This window comes from Mastacembelus armatus, chromosome 4, assembly GCF_900324485.2.
Source record: "Mastacembelus armatus chromosome 4, fMasArm1.2, whole genome shotgun sequence".
NCBI classification, from domain to species: Eukaryota; Metazoa; Chordata; class Actinopteri; order Synbranchiformes; family Mastacembelidae; genus Mastacembelus; species Mastacembelus armatus.
This window is the reverse complement of record NC_046636.1, coordinates 13,944,012-13,962,709: the sequence shown is the minus strand read 5'-3', so window position 1 is coordinate 13,962,709 and position 18,698 is coordinate 13,944,012. Positions and strand designations below refer to the sequence as shown.

Below are 18,698 nucleotides of genomic sequence, written 5' to 3'. Positions count from 1 at the left end.
AGAGTTGTTCCGAAGCCCTTCCTTTGTTATTTTAGCTGTGTGCTTAGGGTCATTGTCCTGTTGAAAGGTGAACCTTCGGCCCAGTCTGAGGTCCTGAGCACTCTTGGAAGAGGTTTTCTTCCAGGATATCTCTGTACTTGGCCGCATTCATCTTTCCTTCAATTGCAACCAGACGTCCTGTCACTGCAGTTGAAAAAAACCCCGACAACATGATGCTCCCACCACCATGTTTCACTGTAGGGATTGTATTGGGCAGGTGATGAGCAGTGCCTGGTTTTCTCCACACATACCGCTTAAAATTAACACCAAAAAGTTCAATCTTGGTCTCATCAGACCAGAAAATTTTATTTCTCATAGTCTGGGAGTCCTTCATGTGTTTTTTGGCAAACTCTATGTGGGCTTTCATGTGTCTTGCACTGAGGAGAGGCTTCCGTCGGGCCACTCTGCCATAAAGCCCCGACTGGTGGAGGGCTGCAGTGATAGTTGACTTTGTGGAACTTTCTCCCATCTCCCTACAGCATCTCTGGAGCTCAGTCACAGTGATCTTTGGGTTCTTATTTACCTCTCTCACCAAGGCTCTTCTCCCACGATTGCTCAGTTTGGCTGGACGGCCAGGTCTAGGAAGAGTTCTGGTCGTCCCAAACTTTTTCCATTTGAGGATTATGGAGGCCACTGTGCTCTTAGGAACCTTGAGTGCTGCAGAAATTCTTTTGTAACCTTGGCCAGATCTGTGCCTTGCCACAGTTCTGTCTCTGAGCTCCTTGGACAGTTCCTTCAACCTCATGATTCTCATTTGCTCTGACATGCACTGTGAGCTGTAAGGTCTTGTATAGACAGGTGTGTGCCTTTCCTAATCAAGTCCAATCAGTTTAATTAAACACAGCTGGACTCCAATGAAGGAGCAGAACCATCTCAAGGAGGATCAGAAGAAATGGACAGCATGTGAGTTAAATATGAGTGTCACTGCAAAGGGTCTGAATACTTATGACCATGTGATATTTCAGTTTTTCTTTTTTAATAAATTTGCAAAAATTTCTACATTTCTGTTTTTTTCTGTCAAGATGGGGTGCTGAGTGTACATTAATGAGAAATAAAATGAACTTTTTTGATTTTGGCAAATGGCTGCAATGACACAAAGAGTGAAAAATTTAAAGGGGTCTGAATACTTTCCGTACCCACTGTAAGTCACAAAAATTAACAAACCAATCTATTTTAACTAATACAACTCAAATCATTACATGTTGAATATATTATTCAAATATACACTGTGTAGATTGGAAGAAAGTATGACATCAGCAAAAACTGACTGAGGGCAGGAATTATAAAACCTGGAGTTCAATCAATAAAACCACATTGCAGTTATGCCACTGTATCTCTTATGTATAGTGAATGGCTGTCTTTCATTGAAGTTCCCACAATGCCCTTAAGCTGCCGTGGATGAAGTGCAAAACTTGCCAGAAATGGTGCTAAAGTACTTACCACATAAACCACCTAAATGGACACAAAATGGATTCTAAATCAGTAGTTTTGAATAGGCATAGAGGGTTAGAGAGTTTACAAGTAAATTACAGAATGCTCTAAAGAAACAATTAAATAAAATAATTATATTTGCAATCAAGATATCGAGGCTGACACTTTGATTATGGAGATTGCTCCTGTTATTAGAGACTTAAGGTAATTTTCTAGACAAAAAAACATCAGTCATCAAGTCAGAAATTATAATTGTACAAGAGACAGTCATCTAACTTCACTGATAGCTCTACCATTTCTGGTAATTACCAGGTTAGGAATATTGATATTGGTATTAAAGTATAAGGCTCGATACATTAAGCATTCTGCAGAACTAACACTGAAAGTGTCTTGCTACCCGGTGCTGTTTATTGTATATCAAAGCGTGAATACACCTGTTTATTTTGATTCAGCCCCTTGTCATAAATACTAGAGCACCAAATGTAGATTCATTCACCATTAGAAATTTAATATTCAGCCTTTTTAAAGGTGAAACTACAGAATTCACCAATGACGCCTTGAAGTATTTATCTTCGAAGATACTGTAGAGAAACAGACTACCAGATTGTTATTTTGGTGTTTTCATAAGACCTGTTGACAAATATAAAGAATAGTGCCATACTTATCCTTTAAATATAAAACAACTATAATGACAGTAATTAAAAAATAATGGTCATTGTGTATTTGCACTGCTAATCTGTCTTTTCTAGTTAGAAGTGATGACTCTCTTTTCCCTGAATGGTCATCTCTGTTTCCAGGTCCTGTCCTTGCAGCACAGTGGATCCAAAGACTCCTCTCAGTCTCAGTTTGCTTCCTATTGGAAGCCCATCCTCTCTATGGATGCCAACTTCTGGCAGAGATGGCTGCACATGCATCGCATCACCATCATCCTTGAACATGACATGTGAGGAATATTCAACTGTGGTTTACTATTTAATGGTTATTTTTATATCCTAGGTAACATCTTTGCTGGTACCAATTAAAGTAGATTGAAGATGGATCCAGTTTGAGGGCCAGAGTTTGATGCATTCAGGAGAACATAATCCTGGACTCAAAATGGGTCCCTGAAGCATGAAATAAAAGTTTTCCAGCTTTGCTTCCATGTTGTGTGGCCTATTAGACATTAGTGTTTTGCCACCTGCTCTCACCCATGTACCTCCACTTGATCCACAAACTAATCTAATGCGCCGCAGTAGCATTGCACTCTAAGATACTCACACACTGGCTTCGGCCTACAGCTGAGGTTGTTCAAAATGATATTCTTTTTAGAAGCTTTTAACTGTTTTTTTTAACTGTTTAGCTTTTGATCTGCGCTGTTTTTCTGTTCTCAGTCCCTCATTACATTAACAATTTTATCCATCTAGGCCTGTCCCCAAACACCTGCACACAACTGGAAACAATGGGCGTTACAGTACCATTCAGTGTCGGATCTCCCACTCTGCCCTCACGTCACTGCTGAGGGACTGGAGCAGCTTTTTGTTGGTGGAGGGTTACTCATATGTTAAACTCATTTACAGGTGAGACAACAGAATAACCGCTCTTCTAGTTGTTATTTGTTCACAGTTGATAATCATATATAGGTTCAAAAACTGTAAAAAACTTTTAAGGTATTTTTATATACTTATCTTGTACATATAAGATTATTATATATTGTTAATTAATGACCATGGTGACAGCAATATGTGTTTTGGGTTGTATTAGCTAATATTTATGTCAGTAGTAAATGTCTGCCTGTTTTGTTTTGATGAAAATCAAATAAGTCCCCCTAGACTACAAAGGATTCTGACAAAGCTGTGTTCTCAGCAGGGCAAATTGTGGGTCGGGACCCCTCAACATAATCTCAACATAAATCTGAGGAGGGAACAAAATGAAATGCAGTGAAGTGGAGAAGTTTTTTTTTCTTGTAAATCATAAGATAGTTTCATCCCCTAAGGTTTTAAAACACTCTTAGAATGCAATAATTTATTTCCATCTCGACAGTAAGGCCTCAAGTAAAATGTTGCAAGTGAATTGTTGAAATGGGGCCCAAAAAGGTTGGGTACCACTTCCACAGTGTGTTTTGTTCTTTAAAATGTGACACTCACGTCACACCACCTCTGCTTGGAGACATAATTTTCTGTTCCTGAAATAAAAATAAGATTCAGCTCTGTCTCCATAGTTCGGCTGACCAACCTCCCACCTCCTTTTACTTGGTCCGTCTCATTTCCAAGACACCCTGCATGGTGCTGCGTCTGGGCTTCCCTATTGGTACACCAGCCCATATAAGAAACAAGGTACTGAGAGTCAAACATACAGGATCTTCTGTCCCTGCATGAGGTCTTGACTTTGTGAATATGAAAATATTAATACGTCTCTGAAGTCTGACTGAAAAAGTGTTAGTTCTGCCCTAGGGATCATGTATTTAATGTGCTTAACAGGCTGAATATCTGTGGTGAAAGAAGTATAAACATCCTTTACTGGAGTAAAAGTACCAGTGCAGCATTGTAAAAATACTCCATTATAAGTGAAAGTCCTTAATTCAAATCCTACCTCAGTAAAAGTTATTAAGTATTATCACCAAAATGCACTTAAATTGTAAAAAGTAAAAGTGCTCCCAGTAAGATGGTTCCTGTGGCTGATATAATAGACTATGGTGCATTATTAATCCTGAGTTACCCGCACTTCAGCACGATTTTACTGTTGGAGCTGCTTAGCTGCTTGAAGGTGAGCGTGTTTTACCCATTTTATATACATTTGGGTTGTTCAAAGGATTGCCACATAAAGCCAAGGGTCCTCAAATTATTAATTTCGAGAGGAAAGAAGGGAACAAAGCCTGCTACACATACTTCATCTGTTTTTTAGTTTTTTGAATAGTATCTGATCTTTGTTCTGAAAGGAGTTTTTCAAATCAAACTAAATAAGTAAATTATTAATTGAAGTAAATGAATTTTCAAAATCAGTCAAGTTCTAATCTTTCTATTTAACTGAATGAGGGCTGGGTATCTGCCACCAACATCTTGTCAGAGTTTGTCTTTATACTGGTGGGTCCATTAATTAAGTACCATGGCAAGAAAAAGTACATGAAGCCCTTGGAATTAAATGGTTTTCTGAGCTCTGTAAAGAGGAATGGTCTTAAACTCCTTGTACAGGTGTGACCCAGAGCTATTGAAAGCACTGAAAGTGGAAGGTCATTACTGCCAAAGAAGGTTCAACAAGCTGTTGAATTTAATGGTTCACATACTTTTTCCTACAGAGCTAATGGTCCTAATGGTGTTCAATAAAGACATGATAAATTAGAATTGTTTGGAATCTGATTCACGTTTTTCTTGCCACTATAGTTATTTAAGAAAGAAGAAAAAGTATTTTATTAATCCCCAAGGGGAAATTCAATTGTTACAGCAGTTATTCTAATTTAAAGTTATAAAATTTATATTATTATAGTAATTAATAAAGTAATTATTTATTTTTGTGTGTGTTTGTGTATGTGGTGTGAATTATAGAGAGTGTATATGTGTGTGTATGTATGTGTATATGTGTATATATATATATATATGTATATATATATATATATACACACATACATATATATACATACACCTCTTTTCATCAATCAAGACATGGTGAGAGTGACCATTAAAGGCAGTCTCTGGTCATATCAGTATCAACAGTGTCTAAATATATTATCTCTGTGGTCTCTGTTGTCTTCAGATAGTGGACGAGCTGCGCGAGCAAATCCTCAAACTTCGCTTCCCTCATCGTGTTCAGAACAAAGAGGCTACCCCCAAGACCAAGAGGAAGATTGTTGGCTACCCATCTCCATCCAAATCTCCCTCCATCCCTGCGCCCAAACCTGCACTCTCAGACCGTCCGTGTGCGGTGGTGCTGAACAAACCCTTAGAGAAGCTGCTTATAAGGTCAGTGCATGGCAGTATGTCATTATCACAGCACATGTAACCACATAAAAGGCTTGCTGTTGCTTGCATTGTTAGAAATTCTGCATTGAAGTTTTTGGTTATTATTGACTGTAACTAAACGAGTACAACGAGTATAAAGACTAAAAAGCTGCATCAGTCATTGTAATAAAACACCGTGCTGCACACTGTAATGAAATAAACTCAATGCTTTGCAGGTATGAGAAGCTGCCATCTGATTTCAGGATCCCATTCATTTTAAACATGGAGAACTTTCTGCAGTCCTCCAACAGCACTGTCCCCCTTAATATGGCAGCCAGCCGGACAGCATCCTCCACCCTGGCCTCTCTGTCCCGTTACTTTCTGCACCAGCGCTGGGTGTGGGCAGTGCAGAGCAGCCAAGTACCAGCTGTGGCCATGCATGCTGTTGCTCACATCCTGTCCATGCTCTCTGAGTAAGCTCCCACACATTCTTTTTTGTTGTAGGATGGGTTTATTTTGTTGTTCATCTTTCCTAAGAAGAATTAAATTAACCTCCTACGACCTGGTGTCCACATACGTGGACATCACATTTTTGGTTGTCTGCACTATAATACCTAATTCTGTGCAAACCTGTTGTACACAAATTACAAGTGCTTCATGTTCAAAGATAATATCTGGTTAGTATATTTATTGGTTCCACCTAACCTCAAATAGCTAGATGACATCTAAAATGCAAGTCAAACCAAAGCTTGGGACTAAGGAGGTTAATTGATTACACACAAAAAAAATATACATTTTAAAGATAGTGGACATATAGTAACTTTGTGTACTTCAACTGCAGAGAGAGCCAGCTCTGTTTTTCAAAGTTTTAGAGACAGAGCTTTATTTCCTGTGTTTAATATTGGAATTAGATGTTATTTTACATAGAAAGCCTTCCTGTTTTTTAACTTTTTGGTTTATTATATACTGTTAATATATAGTATTGTGAAAAACTATTTGCCTCCTTCCCGATTTTTAATTTGTCATACTTTAGATCATTTAGATCATCAAACGAATCAATAATCACACCCAGGCCTGATTACTGCCAGACCTGGTGAATCAAGAAATCACTTAAATAGAACTTGTCTGACAAAGCGAACCATGGTAAAAGATCTCAAAAAGCAACACATTATGCTGCAATTTAAAAACAGATGAGAAATAAAGTACTTGACATGTATTGGTCTGGAAAGGGTTACAAAGCCATGTCTAAGGCTTTGGGACTCCAGCGAGCCACAGTGACAGCCATTATCCACAAATACACAGAAATTGAAACAGTGATGAACCCTCCCAGGAGTGGCTGGCCTACCAAAATTTCTCCAAGAGCATAACAACAACTCATCCAGGAGCTCATAAAAGAACCCAGAATAACAAAGAATTGCAGGCCTCACTTGCCTTAGTTAAGAATAGTGTTCCGGATTCAACAATAAGAAAGAGACTAGGCATAAATGGCACGCATGGGAGTTTGTGTTGACCAAAAAGAACACAAAGGTTTGTCTCACATTTTCCAGAAATCATCTTCATTATCTCTTCGGTTATGCAGCAGGACAATGATCTGAAACATACCAGCAAGTCCCCTGAATGGGTAAAAAAAAAGTGGCCTAGTCAAAGTCTGGACTTAAATCTGATTGAGATGCTGTGGCAAATAGGTCTTCATGCTGGAAAACTCTAGATGTAATGTGTTCTTTGGGTTAAATTACTCTTTAGTTATCCCCTCTTTATTTGAATACCTAATTTTAAATTTGATTCTGTTTGCTGTATTACAGCTGTATTACTATTTTGTCTACCATTTGATGGACTGAATAGAGTCCAAAAAGAGTTTTAATACTAGTGTCTGAAAGCAGACATCAAATAACATGTTTTGGGAACATAAACTGTTCAAAATAAGATTCTTAGTAAAACAATTGAAGAAAACAAATTGTTTTGCTGCTAATTATGACCAATTATTTTATTTTTCATTAGTGCACTGAGCCTTGCACATCTCCACACCTCTCAGTCCCATGTCCACTTTGCTGGCATTGATGCTTCAATAGTGTTATGGCCATAAATCCTGCTGAATGCCACAGCAGCTATGGTGGTATGATGAGTAGCCTTGTGGAATTTGTTAGCTAAAATCAGTCTCTATTTTGTGCACTACAGAATTCGCATATCAGAAGGCTTTCACTTTGCAGCCAGTGGAGAGGGCATCATAAACATGGTGATCGAGCTGCCCATGAAGGTAAGGTTTGTATTTGCAAAATTTGTTTGGTTTTATGTACAGCAGTGGAATGTTCATGTGCATTTCTATGCAGAAATAATTACTTACTTTTAAATTTGATTCCTGTCCTCAGGGCATGGCAGGAGACATGGACAAAGAGAGTCACTCCTGCATTGTGCAGTACATTCTCTTTCCACCTCATGCTACATCTACTAAGGACAGGTAAGACTGCTTGTAATTGTCTATATAGACTGTAATCAAAGGCAGCCCTCTCATTCATTTGAATGGAGCGCTGATGCTAAGGGCTTTAGTCATACTCTACTAGAATTTCTTTCACTGCGAGATCTTTCATGTAGGTATGGGTGAGGTGTAATGGTCCATGTGTTAACCATCTTATGTTTTGTCTTTAATTTGACCCCAGCTTCTCCACTGATGATGACAACGATACTGAGGTGGAGGCCGTGGAAGTGGACACCGAGCTGAACCTTGTCACAGAGTGTTGGGTAGAACCACAGAGTGGCACAGTCATGAACTGCATGGACCAGCATCGCTACTTCCGGGGTCTCAAGTACCAGGAAATCCCTCAAGCAGTGTGTATAACTAGTTTATACAGCAACTATTCCCAGAGCAACAGTCTGTCCATAAACTCATTCATTAAGAAAGAGAGCTAAGGGATGGATCAAGGAAACAGTGTAAATCTCTGTCTCAAGAGCTCGATTTGAATTTATAGTGACCTGCTCTGTTGTTACAGATTTTCCCAAAGGATTTGGCCTGTATGTCCACCATGATGACCTTTGAGCATTTGAGCCAACTTTGCCAGAATAAAGACCAGGTCTGCTCACTACCAGCTGGCCTCAAGGATGTGAGAGGTAATCCAACATTCAGCAGTGTTTACTCACATTTCATACGTTTGACACAGATGACATTGTCAAGTGGTGGCCAGCAGTTATAGAAGAAGTATTCAGCAAAAAAAAGCAGTACCACACACAAAAACTTTGGTGCGGGTAGACCAAATGGTCGGGGGTTCGAATCCCGACCAGGGCATCACCAGTGTGGGCCTTAACGAATGAGCGATACGAACAAATGAGCGATACAAATACTGGAGTCATACCGGCTCGGACGTCGCCCGGGTCAACAAGGTCCGCGTCAGGTGCTAGGGGACCAGGGCAACCTGATGAGAAATGGGCTACTGGAACAAGACACTCGTGGACGAGGGCTGATAACAGAGAACTGTTGGAATGCTACTACATGAGTAACCCCAGCGATAGGGGCTACATGAAGAGGATGTGGGACCTATGGAAACTCCGAAACCCACCATCCACACTAGGGCCAAAGCATCTAGTAGCTCAGTGTTCCAACATCCGCAAATGGCAGCTGCTATCACAACTAGAGATTGAAGAAATACAACACAAATGCTACGGCAAGGGGGAGCCAGGATGCCAGGTCAGGGGGGAAACAACACCACCCCCACCCGAGATTGGGTACCAAGCCCCGACACGCTCAACACAAGAGCAGCTGACCTGAGAGTGAAGATCGTAGGCAAGATGGACACCTGGAACCTCCGCAGCCGGTTACCAAGACTAAGTGAAGTACTCTCTGAAAGTCTACTAGAAGATGTGAATGCAGCATTACGAACAATCCCCACTGTGACCATCACCGAGACCAACAAGCTGATATACACCACGGCAACAGTGATCCTTGAGATGCTTGGCCACAGAATACATTCCACCACCAAGGAGCAGTACCCTGCCTGGAGAAGGAGGTTAGAGGCAAAAATAAGGGCAACACGGAGAGAAGTCAGCCAACTATCAGAACTGCAGATGAAGTTGGGTAAGAAATACAGCAGGTTGCCCATACCAGAGGCCCTGGAGACTGCCAAACAACGACTCACAGCCCTGGCCACACGCCTGAAGAGGTACACCAGAGAAATAGAAGCACGGAGAATAAACAGGATGTTCTCCACCGAACCATCCAAGGTGTACTCTCAGTGGGAGGGCAGTAACACGAGGGCAGACCCACCAAGGCTGGAGACTGAACAATACTGGAAAGACATATGGGAGAGGGAGGCATCACATAACACCAATGCCCAGTGGCTGGCAGACCTGAGAGCAGACCACAGCAACCTCCCTGAACAAGAACCAGTAACCATCGCAACGGCAGATATCCGAGAAAGGGTCTCCAACATGAAGAACTGGACAGCACCGGGGCCTGACATGATCCACACCTACTGGCTAAAGAAGCTAACTGCCCTCCATGAACGCCTGGCAGCTCAAATGAACCAGCTGCTAATGGATGGGACTCACCCAGAGTGGCTAACTGAAGGCAGGACAGTCCTGATCCTGAAGGACCCCCAAAAGGGAGCAGTCCCATCCAACTACCGTCCGATAACCTGCCTCTGCACAACCTGGAAGCTCCTGTCGGGCATCATAGCGGCTAAGATGAGTAGGCACATGGCTCAATACATGAGCGGGGCCCAGAAAGGAATAGGTAAGGACACCAGGGGAGCAAAACACCAACTACTGGTGGATAAAGCGGTCGCTCGAGACTGTAAGACCAGGCAGACCAACCTGTGCACCGCCTGGATTGACTACAAGAAAGCCTACGACTCAATGCCTCACACATGGATCATGGAATGCCTGGAGCTGTACAACATCAATAGGACCCTAAGAACCTTCATAAGGAACTCAATGGGACTGTGGAAAACAACCCTAGTAGCCAACCTCAAGCCGATAGCACAAGTCTCCATCAAGTGCGGCATCTACCAAGGAGATGCTCTGTCCCCGCTGCTGTTCTGCATAGGCCTGAACCCCCTCAGCCAGATCATCGCTAAGACTGGCTTCGGATACCGACTGCGAAATGGGGCAACCATCAGCCACCTCCTGTACATGGATGACATCAAGCTGTATGCCAGGACTGAACGAGACATCGACTCACTGATCCATACCACCAGGATATACAGCAACGACATTGGAATGTCATTCGGACTGGACAAGTGTGGTCGAATGATAACAAAGAGAGGGAGAGTTGTCAGGACTGAAGGAGTTGAACTCTCAGAAGGCAGCATAGCGGATGTTGAGGGCAGCTACAAGTACCTTGGAATCCCACAGGCAAATGGGAACCAAGAAGAAGCCGCAAGGAAAGCAGCCACAGCCAAATACCTACAGAGGGTAAGGCAAGTCCTAAGAAGTCAGCTAAATGGGAAGAACAAGGTCCAAGCCATCAACACCTACGCCCTGCAGGTCATCAGATACCCCGCTGGCATAATAAGCTGGCCAAAAGAGGACATAGAAGCCACTGATGTCAAGACAAGGAAGCTCCTCACAATGCATGGAGGACTTCACCCCAAATCCAGCATCCTGAGACTGTACGCTAAGAGGAAGGAAGGAGGCCGGGGACTGGTGAGCGTCAGAGCCACCATCCAAGATGAAACGGCCAAGATCCATGAGTACATCAGGAAGATGGCCCCAAGCGATGGAATACTTAGCGAATATCTCAGGCAACAGAAGCCCGATGCCGAGGACGAAGAGCAAGAACCATCATGGCAGGACAAACCCCTGCACGGCATGTACCACCGACAGATACAAGAAGTGGCTGATATCGAAAAGTCCTACCGGTGGCTGGAAAAAGCTGGACTGAAAGACAGCACAGAGGCACTGATCGTAGCAGCACAAGAGCAGGCCCTGAGCACAAGATCGATAGAGGCCGGGATCTACCACACCAGGCAGGACCCCAGGTGCAGGCTGTGCAAAGATGCCCCTGAGACAATCCAGCACATAACAGCAGGTTGCAAGATGCTAGCAGGCAGAGCGTACATGGAACGCCATAACCAAGTGGCGGCATAGTGTACAGGAACATCTGTGCCGAGTATGGGCTGGAGGTCCCAAGGTCAAAATGGGACACGCCTCCAAAGGTGAGGGAGAATGACCGAGCTAAGATCCTGTGGGACTTCCAGATACAGACCCCCAAACTGGGAGAGTGGCTCCAACAGATCCCAGGAACAACATCAGAGATCTCAGTCCAGAAGAGCGCAGTGCTAGGAACAGCTAAGATACTGCGAAGAACCCTCAAACTCCCAGGCCTCTGGTAGAGGACCCGAGATTGAGGAAGACACACCACCCATAGGGGTGAGACGGGAAATTTTTTTTTTTTTGTGTGTGTATATATATATATATATATATGTGTGTATATATACACATACATATATATGCATGTGAAAAATCAGTAAGAGGTGTTCTGTCTGTCATCCACTGTTACATAAATCCTCTTATTCACTAATTATTTCCAATTTCTTCTACTTTCCTGGTGGTTTTTTCTATTAATATTTCAGGCTGTTAGTGACTGAGGCTTATTTCCTTCTTGTCACTGGAAGTCATTTCATGTGTAACGTGAAACTGTAGCACAACATCAATTGAAAAGTAAATTGGAATAAATTGAAATAATTTATTATATATCAATGCCTATGCTTCTTATTCTGTCTACTTGTGCATTGTGTGTCATGTTAAAAACTGTGTGAACTAATGTGTGTGTGCAGGAGAACCTCTGGCCGCTGAGAACAGCATTCACATGATTCCTTTCCAGTTTGACCTTATCCAGCTGCTACCCCAATGCCAGCAGGTTGAACTCTTGTTTCTCACATTCAGTACAGGTACGTACGCAGACATACAAAGAAGCATATAGAAATGATTAAACCTGTGTATGTCAACAAATACCAGGGAGTCCTTTACTATTTGCTTTTTAAATACCATTTGCTTTTTAAAAAGGCAAAGTGAGTATAGCAAAGTGAGTCTTCATTATTGCCATGTGAGCTTTCACCTTTTTGTCATTAGTGGTGGAGAATGAGGAGCAGATTCACAGCTCGTCCTGTCTGCCCAACGAACTCCTGCTCGGCCTCTTCCACAGCAGCCTGGAGCATGAGCTCAGTGACAGGGAGATACCTTTAGCGGACAGTGACCACATCACCTTCATGCACCACATCTTAGATCGAGAACGAGAAGGCCATGTTGCACCCTTCTCCTTACCTGTTATTAAAGGTGAGAATATGTACATGTCCGTGCATCTCAGCTTACCATAATACTGTGAAAGGTTTACTTCCACATTAACAAACCTAGTGCTTTCAGGTAGTAGTATGTGTCTTCTACAGATACAGAAAGAGTTCTATCTGTTTCTGTTTTGTCAGAGGAGTGTGTGAAGCCTCCAGACCGACAGGACACGATGACATCATTCCACACCACTGGCAGCAGCAAAGAGGTGATGGGCTCTACCAGCACTTTACAGGTAATCCCTTCCAGACATATTCAAATGTTAAGCTGTAGAAACAAGATTCAAGCAACATTTTATATATTACAATTTAAGTACATCTATTTTCATCATAGGTTATGGTCACAGTTACATTTTCTATTATTAGTCATTAGTCATCATATTTGCATGGCTTGGCACTCAGACCAGCAAATTAGAACTACTGATAATTCCCTGGTGCTGACCACCAGCTCAGATGTTGAAATTAAATCTGTATTGCTTGGCCAATATACTGTAGTATTGCAGTGATCATTTTTTTGTCTTTGTCAGAGTTTCAGTAATGGAGACCTTGTGGAAGAAGAGCCCTTGCTGGCAAGCAGGAGCTGCTCAACTCCACAGTGGAGATGCTATGCCAAGTACATCAGCCCCCAACAAATCTTCCTCACTTTCCTACCTGCTTCCTTCACTGGTACACCTTGAGTTTTGTTTAATGTAACATGTTTCTGTGGGTTTGAAGCCTCAAATGCAAAAAAGTTAAATGTGGGAACTGTATTGATTTTTGCAGATGTTCTGATGTTGATAGCATCAGGCCTGGAGAATGAGCCTAGGAGTAACATCAGCATGCAGGAGGATGACACTTTGACTCCCAGCAACAAATCTCAGGCTGACTCCCTGTCTGGATCCACCAGTGGGCTGGAGAGGTCTGAGTCTGGCCTCAGTTTGGCCAGTAGGCTGCAAAGGAGCTCCAGCGGTGGCCAGGTCCTCACCAGGTCACCTGTGCTCTCACCTCCATCTGAGAGCCAGATTGGACCTGTTGACTCGCTGGTACTGGACCAGGACAGCTGGGACAGCAGGGTGTCAGAAACAGAGACTGGGACCCCGGGCTCAGGTCAGTCTGATGCTCTTATCCAATGCTTCAGTCAGAACCACCTATTTTGAACAGGTTTGAAGTCTGTATCACTGATATGCTTTAGTTACTAGATTAAAATATACAGCACATTCAGAAAGTATTCAGATATATATTCAGATGTATTTTTTCCTCATTAATCTACACTCAGTACCACATAATGACAAAGTGAAAAGGAATGTTTGTAAATTTATTAAAAAGAAAAAACTGAAATGTCACATTTACATATAATATTATATAGTATTCAGACTCTTTACTCAGTACTTAGTTGAAGCACCTTTTGCAGCAATTACAGCCTTGTCTTTTTGGGTATGATGCAAGAAGTTTTGCACACCTGGATCGGGGGATTTTATTTTTATGATTTTATTCTTATTTGCAAACCCGCTCAAGCTCGGTCTGGTGGATGGGGACTGTATGTGGGCAGCCTTTTTCAGGTCTCTCCATAGATGTTCAACAGGGCTCAAATCAGGGCTCTGGCTGAGCCACTCTAGGACATTCAGAGAGTTGTCCCTAAGCCACTTCTGTGTTGTCTTGACTGTGTGCTTAAGGTTGTTGTCATGTTGGAAAGTGAACCTTTGGCCCAGTCTGTGGTCCTGAGTGCTGGGGAACAGGTCTTCATTGAGTATATCTCTGTACTTTCCTCCATTCTGCTTTCCCTCAACCCTGACCAGTCTCCCTGTCCCTGCTGCTGAAAAAGACCCCCATAGCTTGATGCTGCCACCACCATGTTTCATTGTTGGGATGGTATTGGGCAGCTGATGAGAGGTGCCTGGTTTCCTCCAGATATAACGTTTAGAATTGAGGCCAAACGGGTCAATCTTGGTTTGATCAGACCAAGGAATCTTGTTCCTCACAGTCTGAGAGTCTTTCAGTTGCTTTATTGCAAACTCCAAACGTGTGTTTTGCACTGAGGAGAGGCTTCTGTTCTTGGTCAGCTATCTTATTAAGGCCCTTCTCAGTTTAGCCAGGTGACCAGCTCTTGACAGAGTTCTGGTTGTGCCAAACTTCTTCAATTTGAGTATTATGGAGGCCACTAAGTTCCTGGGAACGTTCAGTACAGCAGAAATTTTTTGCAGCCTTTCCCAGCTCTGTGCCTTTCAACTATTTGTCTATGAGCTCTGCAGGCAGTTCCTTTGACTTCATGGCTTGGTTTTTGCTCTGATATGATTACTGTCTGCTGTGAGGCCTTCTATAGAGAGGTATGAGGCCTTTCCAAATCATGTCCAATCAATTTAATTTACCACAGGTGGACTCCAATCAAGGTGTAGAAACTTCTCAGCAATGATCAAGAGAAATGGGAGGCACCTAAGCTAATTGTCATATCCAGAGGACCTGAATACTTATGTAAATGTGATATTTCAGTTTTTCCTTGTTGCTTAGACCACTGCCCCCGCAACACGGGCCCAGATAAAGCGGCAGAAAATGGATGAAACAGACATTCCTAAAATTCTGTTCACTTTGTCCTTATATGGTCCTGAGTGAAGATTATTGAGAAAAAAATAATTTAAACAATTGTACTATCAGGCTGCATCATAACAAAATTGAAAAAAAGTGAAAGGGGTCTGAATACTTTATGAATACACTGTAACTATTTTACACTGAAAGAATTTTGGACAATCTACTCTTCCAATTTTTTTTTAGAAGTGGGTGAAAAAGAGGGGGTCCAGTTCTCTGAACCACACAAGACAGACTTGCACATCAGCTTCAGCAGACAGGTTTCCCAGCAGAGCACCAGTGAGAGCAGCCAGTTAAAGTGTCCAGTCTATGTCTACAACTGCTCTCTGGAGCACCTTAAGGAACAACTGGTACACCCCAACTCCAGCCGCCAACCCAGGGACATCTTCTTCAGGTATTGAGTTCACTTGCAGTAAGAAAGACACGTTAAGGCTTCACATATCGAAACAAAGAACAGGTATTCTTGTGCGAAAGATTGAAAAGCATTAGTCTTCACAATACCTTAGCCTTAGTACCACAGTTCACCTCTGAAGGTATAGTTGACTTCTCTCCTTGAGCTTTTATGTCCCCAGGCTTGTGCTTCAATTTCAATTCAATTCAATTTTATTTGTATAGCGCCAAATCACAATACAAATCATCTCAAGGCACTTTACAAAAACTGAAACTAAAAACCCAACAATTCCCTTATGAGCAAGCACTTGGCGACAGTGGAGAGGAAAAACTCCCTTTAACGGAAGAAAAAACCTCCAGCAGAACCGGGCTCAGTTTGGGCGGCCATCTGCCTCGACCGGCTGGGGTGAGTGGATAGAGCAGAGAGAAAAGAACAGAAACAATAAACAACAAATAGACACTGCAGGTTGGTGGGACCAGTAACTGCACATCAGCGATATACAGCTCCAAGACCAGGGACACCTGCAGAAGGTACAGAGAGAACAGAGGAAGAGAGGGGAAGGGAAGGGGGGGGGGGTTAGGGTAGGGGAGCTCAGTGCACCGATGGTCCTCGGGCAGTCTAGGCCTATAGCAGCATAACTAAGGGATGATTCAGGGTTGCCTGAAGCCAGCCCTAACTATATGCTTTGTCAATGCTTTGCTTTTCACTTTTACGGTCTAATGTATGAACCAGATATTCACATCAACATCATTCGCACTGATGATTGAATCAGCAGAGCTTTATGACCCCCCAGGTTGTAGAGGTTTAGATCATTTAGTCTGTCTGAACTGAATCTGTGAAGTTGTTGTGTTCCCAGATTTCTAAAACAACTTGATTACAGTGCCCATAGAAATGATGGCGCTATGTAAAGAAGAACCAAGTTGTAACAAGTATGGATTATCCTTTAATTGAATAATTTCCCCACCACTGTATGATATAACTGACCCTTGATTTTTGTAAGAAATACAGTTATTAATGTGTGTCTCTGGTTGTCTTTGACACTCTGAGAATAGAACTCAAGATGCTGAGTCCTGGGAGATGTATCAGCAGATGAAGTTCAGGTAGTGCTGCTTGACTTTGTTTCTCTGCACTCCTCCCTTCTCTGCTGAGGTCCTGATTAGCTTTCAATGGATGCCTCACAGAGCTTAGGACACGCTTGTCTTGTCAGAATGGGAAACTGTTGCTTTTGTATTTTGCTCTTTTCTAATACTGTAGGTGTCAAAGCCATCTTCCCTATCCAGCTTTTCTGTGCTTCCTCTTCAGGCTTGTGATGCAACAATACAATACACATACACACACAGGAAGGACATTGCTGCCACACACTGAACACAGCAGACAAATTAGTCCCCCTTGACACTTTGGTCATTGTTAGAATAATACAGACCAAGAGTCACTGAAGGTTGGTTTGTGCAGGAAAGAGCATGCATTTCATTATCAAAATAACCCGATAAATACATTGGTGTTCATTTAAGTGTGTGCAGTATGTTTGGAATGGTGGTTTATATCACTCTTCAGCAAATCAGTTGTCATGAGTATATTAAGAGGTTTATGTTAAAAGTTCTTATGTCATTGCTGCAGCAAATAGTCATTGTAACCTAAGGAAATCAGGAAGCCAAGAATATCACATGATATACAAGGCAGTCAAATGTAAAGGAAACAATTAGATGGCAGGATGCAGGCATTTGTTCATTAAAACATATGGCTTGTGATAGTAGTTGAACATGAAGAATCTTGCTTGTGTAGGACCTTTAGGGTAAAAGCTTTTTACTTCATATTTAAATGTAATATCTAATTGTAATTAGTCATAAGAACTTCATAACGTGATAATATATCAGATGTTTTTATTCACATTGTTATGGAGCTCCTCCTCTCCAAAAATAGGGACAAAAATAGGGAAGATTTTAGTGTGATGATATTGAGAAAATAAAATATTTCTTTGAGAATTTTTGTTGCTGTAATCACAACATGTATAGCTAGAAATACGTAATGTCCATCCATTATCTATACCTGCTTATTCCTATTTAGAGTCATAAGGATCTGGTGGAGCCACAACCCACTTTCGGGTGAAAGGCAGGGGTACACTCTGGACAGGTTGCCAGTCCATAGAAATAGGTAACAATAGTGTAGCTGGATTTCTTTTTTATTGGAAAGCCAGATACACTGGAGAGGAAACAAATCACATTTACAGGATGATGTGAAAATCAAGGAGACACTACAGAAATCTAACATACAAATTCATCCATCTGTAAGAATACTCCATAAGCAACACATTGCAAAATGCTTTGTGTTGTTATACAACTATTACAGCTACAGCAGCTTCACATAACAGTAAATTGTATTTTGATACAGAGGCAAAAGGAATTCTTGCTTCTTTACAGACATTTTAATGTTGTGTCTTCCTGCAGATCAGCCATTTGTCAGTGTAATTATTTAATTATTATTTCCCCAAAACAGTCAAAATCTTGACCATACCACCAGAATAGCTTTTGCATTTTAAATTTAAGCAGAAAGGGTCAAGAAGGCTTTAAGATTCTACTTTTGATATTTGCTTGACTTACATTTTTAAATAAAAAATAAGCGTAATGAGGTTAAAATGTAGTGTATGTTAAAACCAGACTAAATTCTTATTAATTTATATAAATCTATCTTTAATTGACAAAAAAAATTGTATAGTATTTTGTAAAAAGTTTTACAATGCATGTTTTAAATGTTAATTAAGTTAATTTAGTTCCCAAAAGCTTATACAATAGACTACTATATCTTTGGTCTATCATTCTACATTTGGTATAACTGTGCTTGCTACAGCTTTGCAGATGATAGTATATGTTGCAGCAGGTTGTTTTCAGTGTTCCTTTGACACTGTGCTGTTTCATGGAGGAAAATGCTTTCTTGCGAAAACACTATCTTTGGTGATCTTTGGTTTTTGGCATCTTACCCTTTTGTTCTCAAAAAAACAATTTAAACCAATGCTACAAATGCATGCTGTGGAAGTTCAGCTGTTGGCCTTGTTGGCTTTTTTGGTTTTGCTTTCTCTAATGGAGATCTGGGCTAAAAATG

The 18,698-nt window shown here is 41.6% G+C and overlaps 1 protein-coding gene across 17 annotated transcripts in view; it reads left to right on the top strand.

Moving 5' to 3' along the window:
• szt2 (SZT2 subunit of KICSTOR complex) overlaps positions 1-18,698 on the top strand; it is a 122,699-nt gene that overhangs the window by 12,630 nt on the left and 91,371 nt on the right. For 14 of the 17 annotated variants that reach the window (XM_026323391.1, XM_026323386.1, XM_026323377.1 and 11 more), the window contains 16 exons: positions 2,268-2,413; positions 2,874-3,026; positions 3,668-3,782; positions 5,197-5,402; positions 5,618-5,854; positions 7,557-7,635; positions 7,748-7,836; positions 8,036-8,204; positions 8,366-8,483; positions 12,146-12,259; positions 12,441-12,644; positions 12,791-12,888; positions 13,180-13,318; positions 13,415-13,738; positions 15,398-15,605; positions 16,655-16,702. In XM_026323391.1, coding sequence (XP_026179176.1) covers positions 2,268-2,413; positions 2,874-3,026; positions 3,668-3,782; positions 5,197-5,402; positions 5,618-5,854; positions 7,557-7,635; positions 7,748-7,836; positions 8,036-8,204; positions 8,366-8,483; positions 12,146-12,259; positions 12,441-12,644; positions 12,791-12,888; positions 13,180-13,318; positions 13,415-13,738; positions 15,398-15,605; positions 16,655-16,702 — 2,447 coding nt within the window. The remainder of the gene's footprint in view (positions 1-2,267; positions 2,414-2,873; positions 3,027-3,667; positions 3,783-5,196; positions 5,403-5,617; positions 5,855-7,556; positions 7,636-7,747; positions 7,837-8,035; positions 8,205-8,365; positions 8,484-12,145; positions 12,260-12,440; positions 12,645-12,790; positions 12,889-13,179; positions 13,319-13,414; positions 13,739-15,397; positions 15,606-16,654; positions 16,703-18,698) is intronic. The other 3 variants (XM_026323376.1, XM_026323382.1, XM_026323375.1) reach the window with 2 other exon arrangements.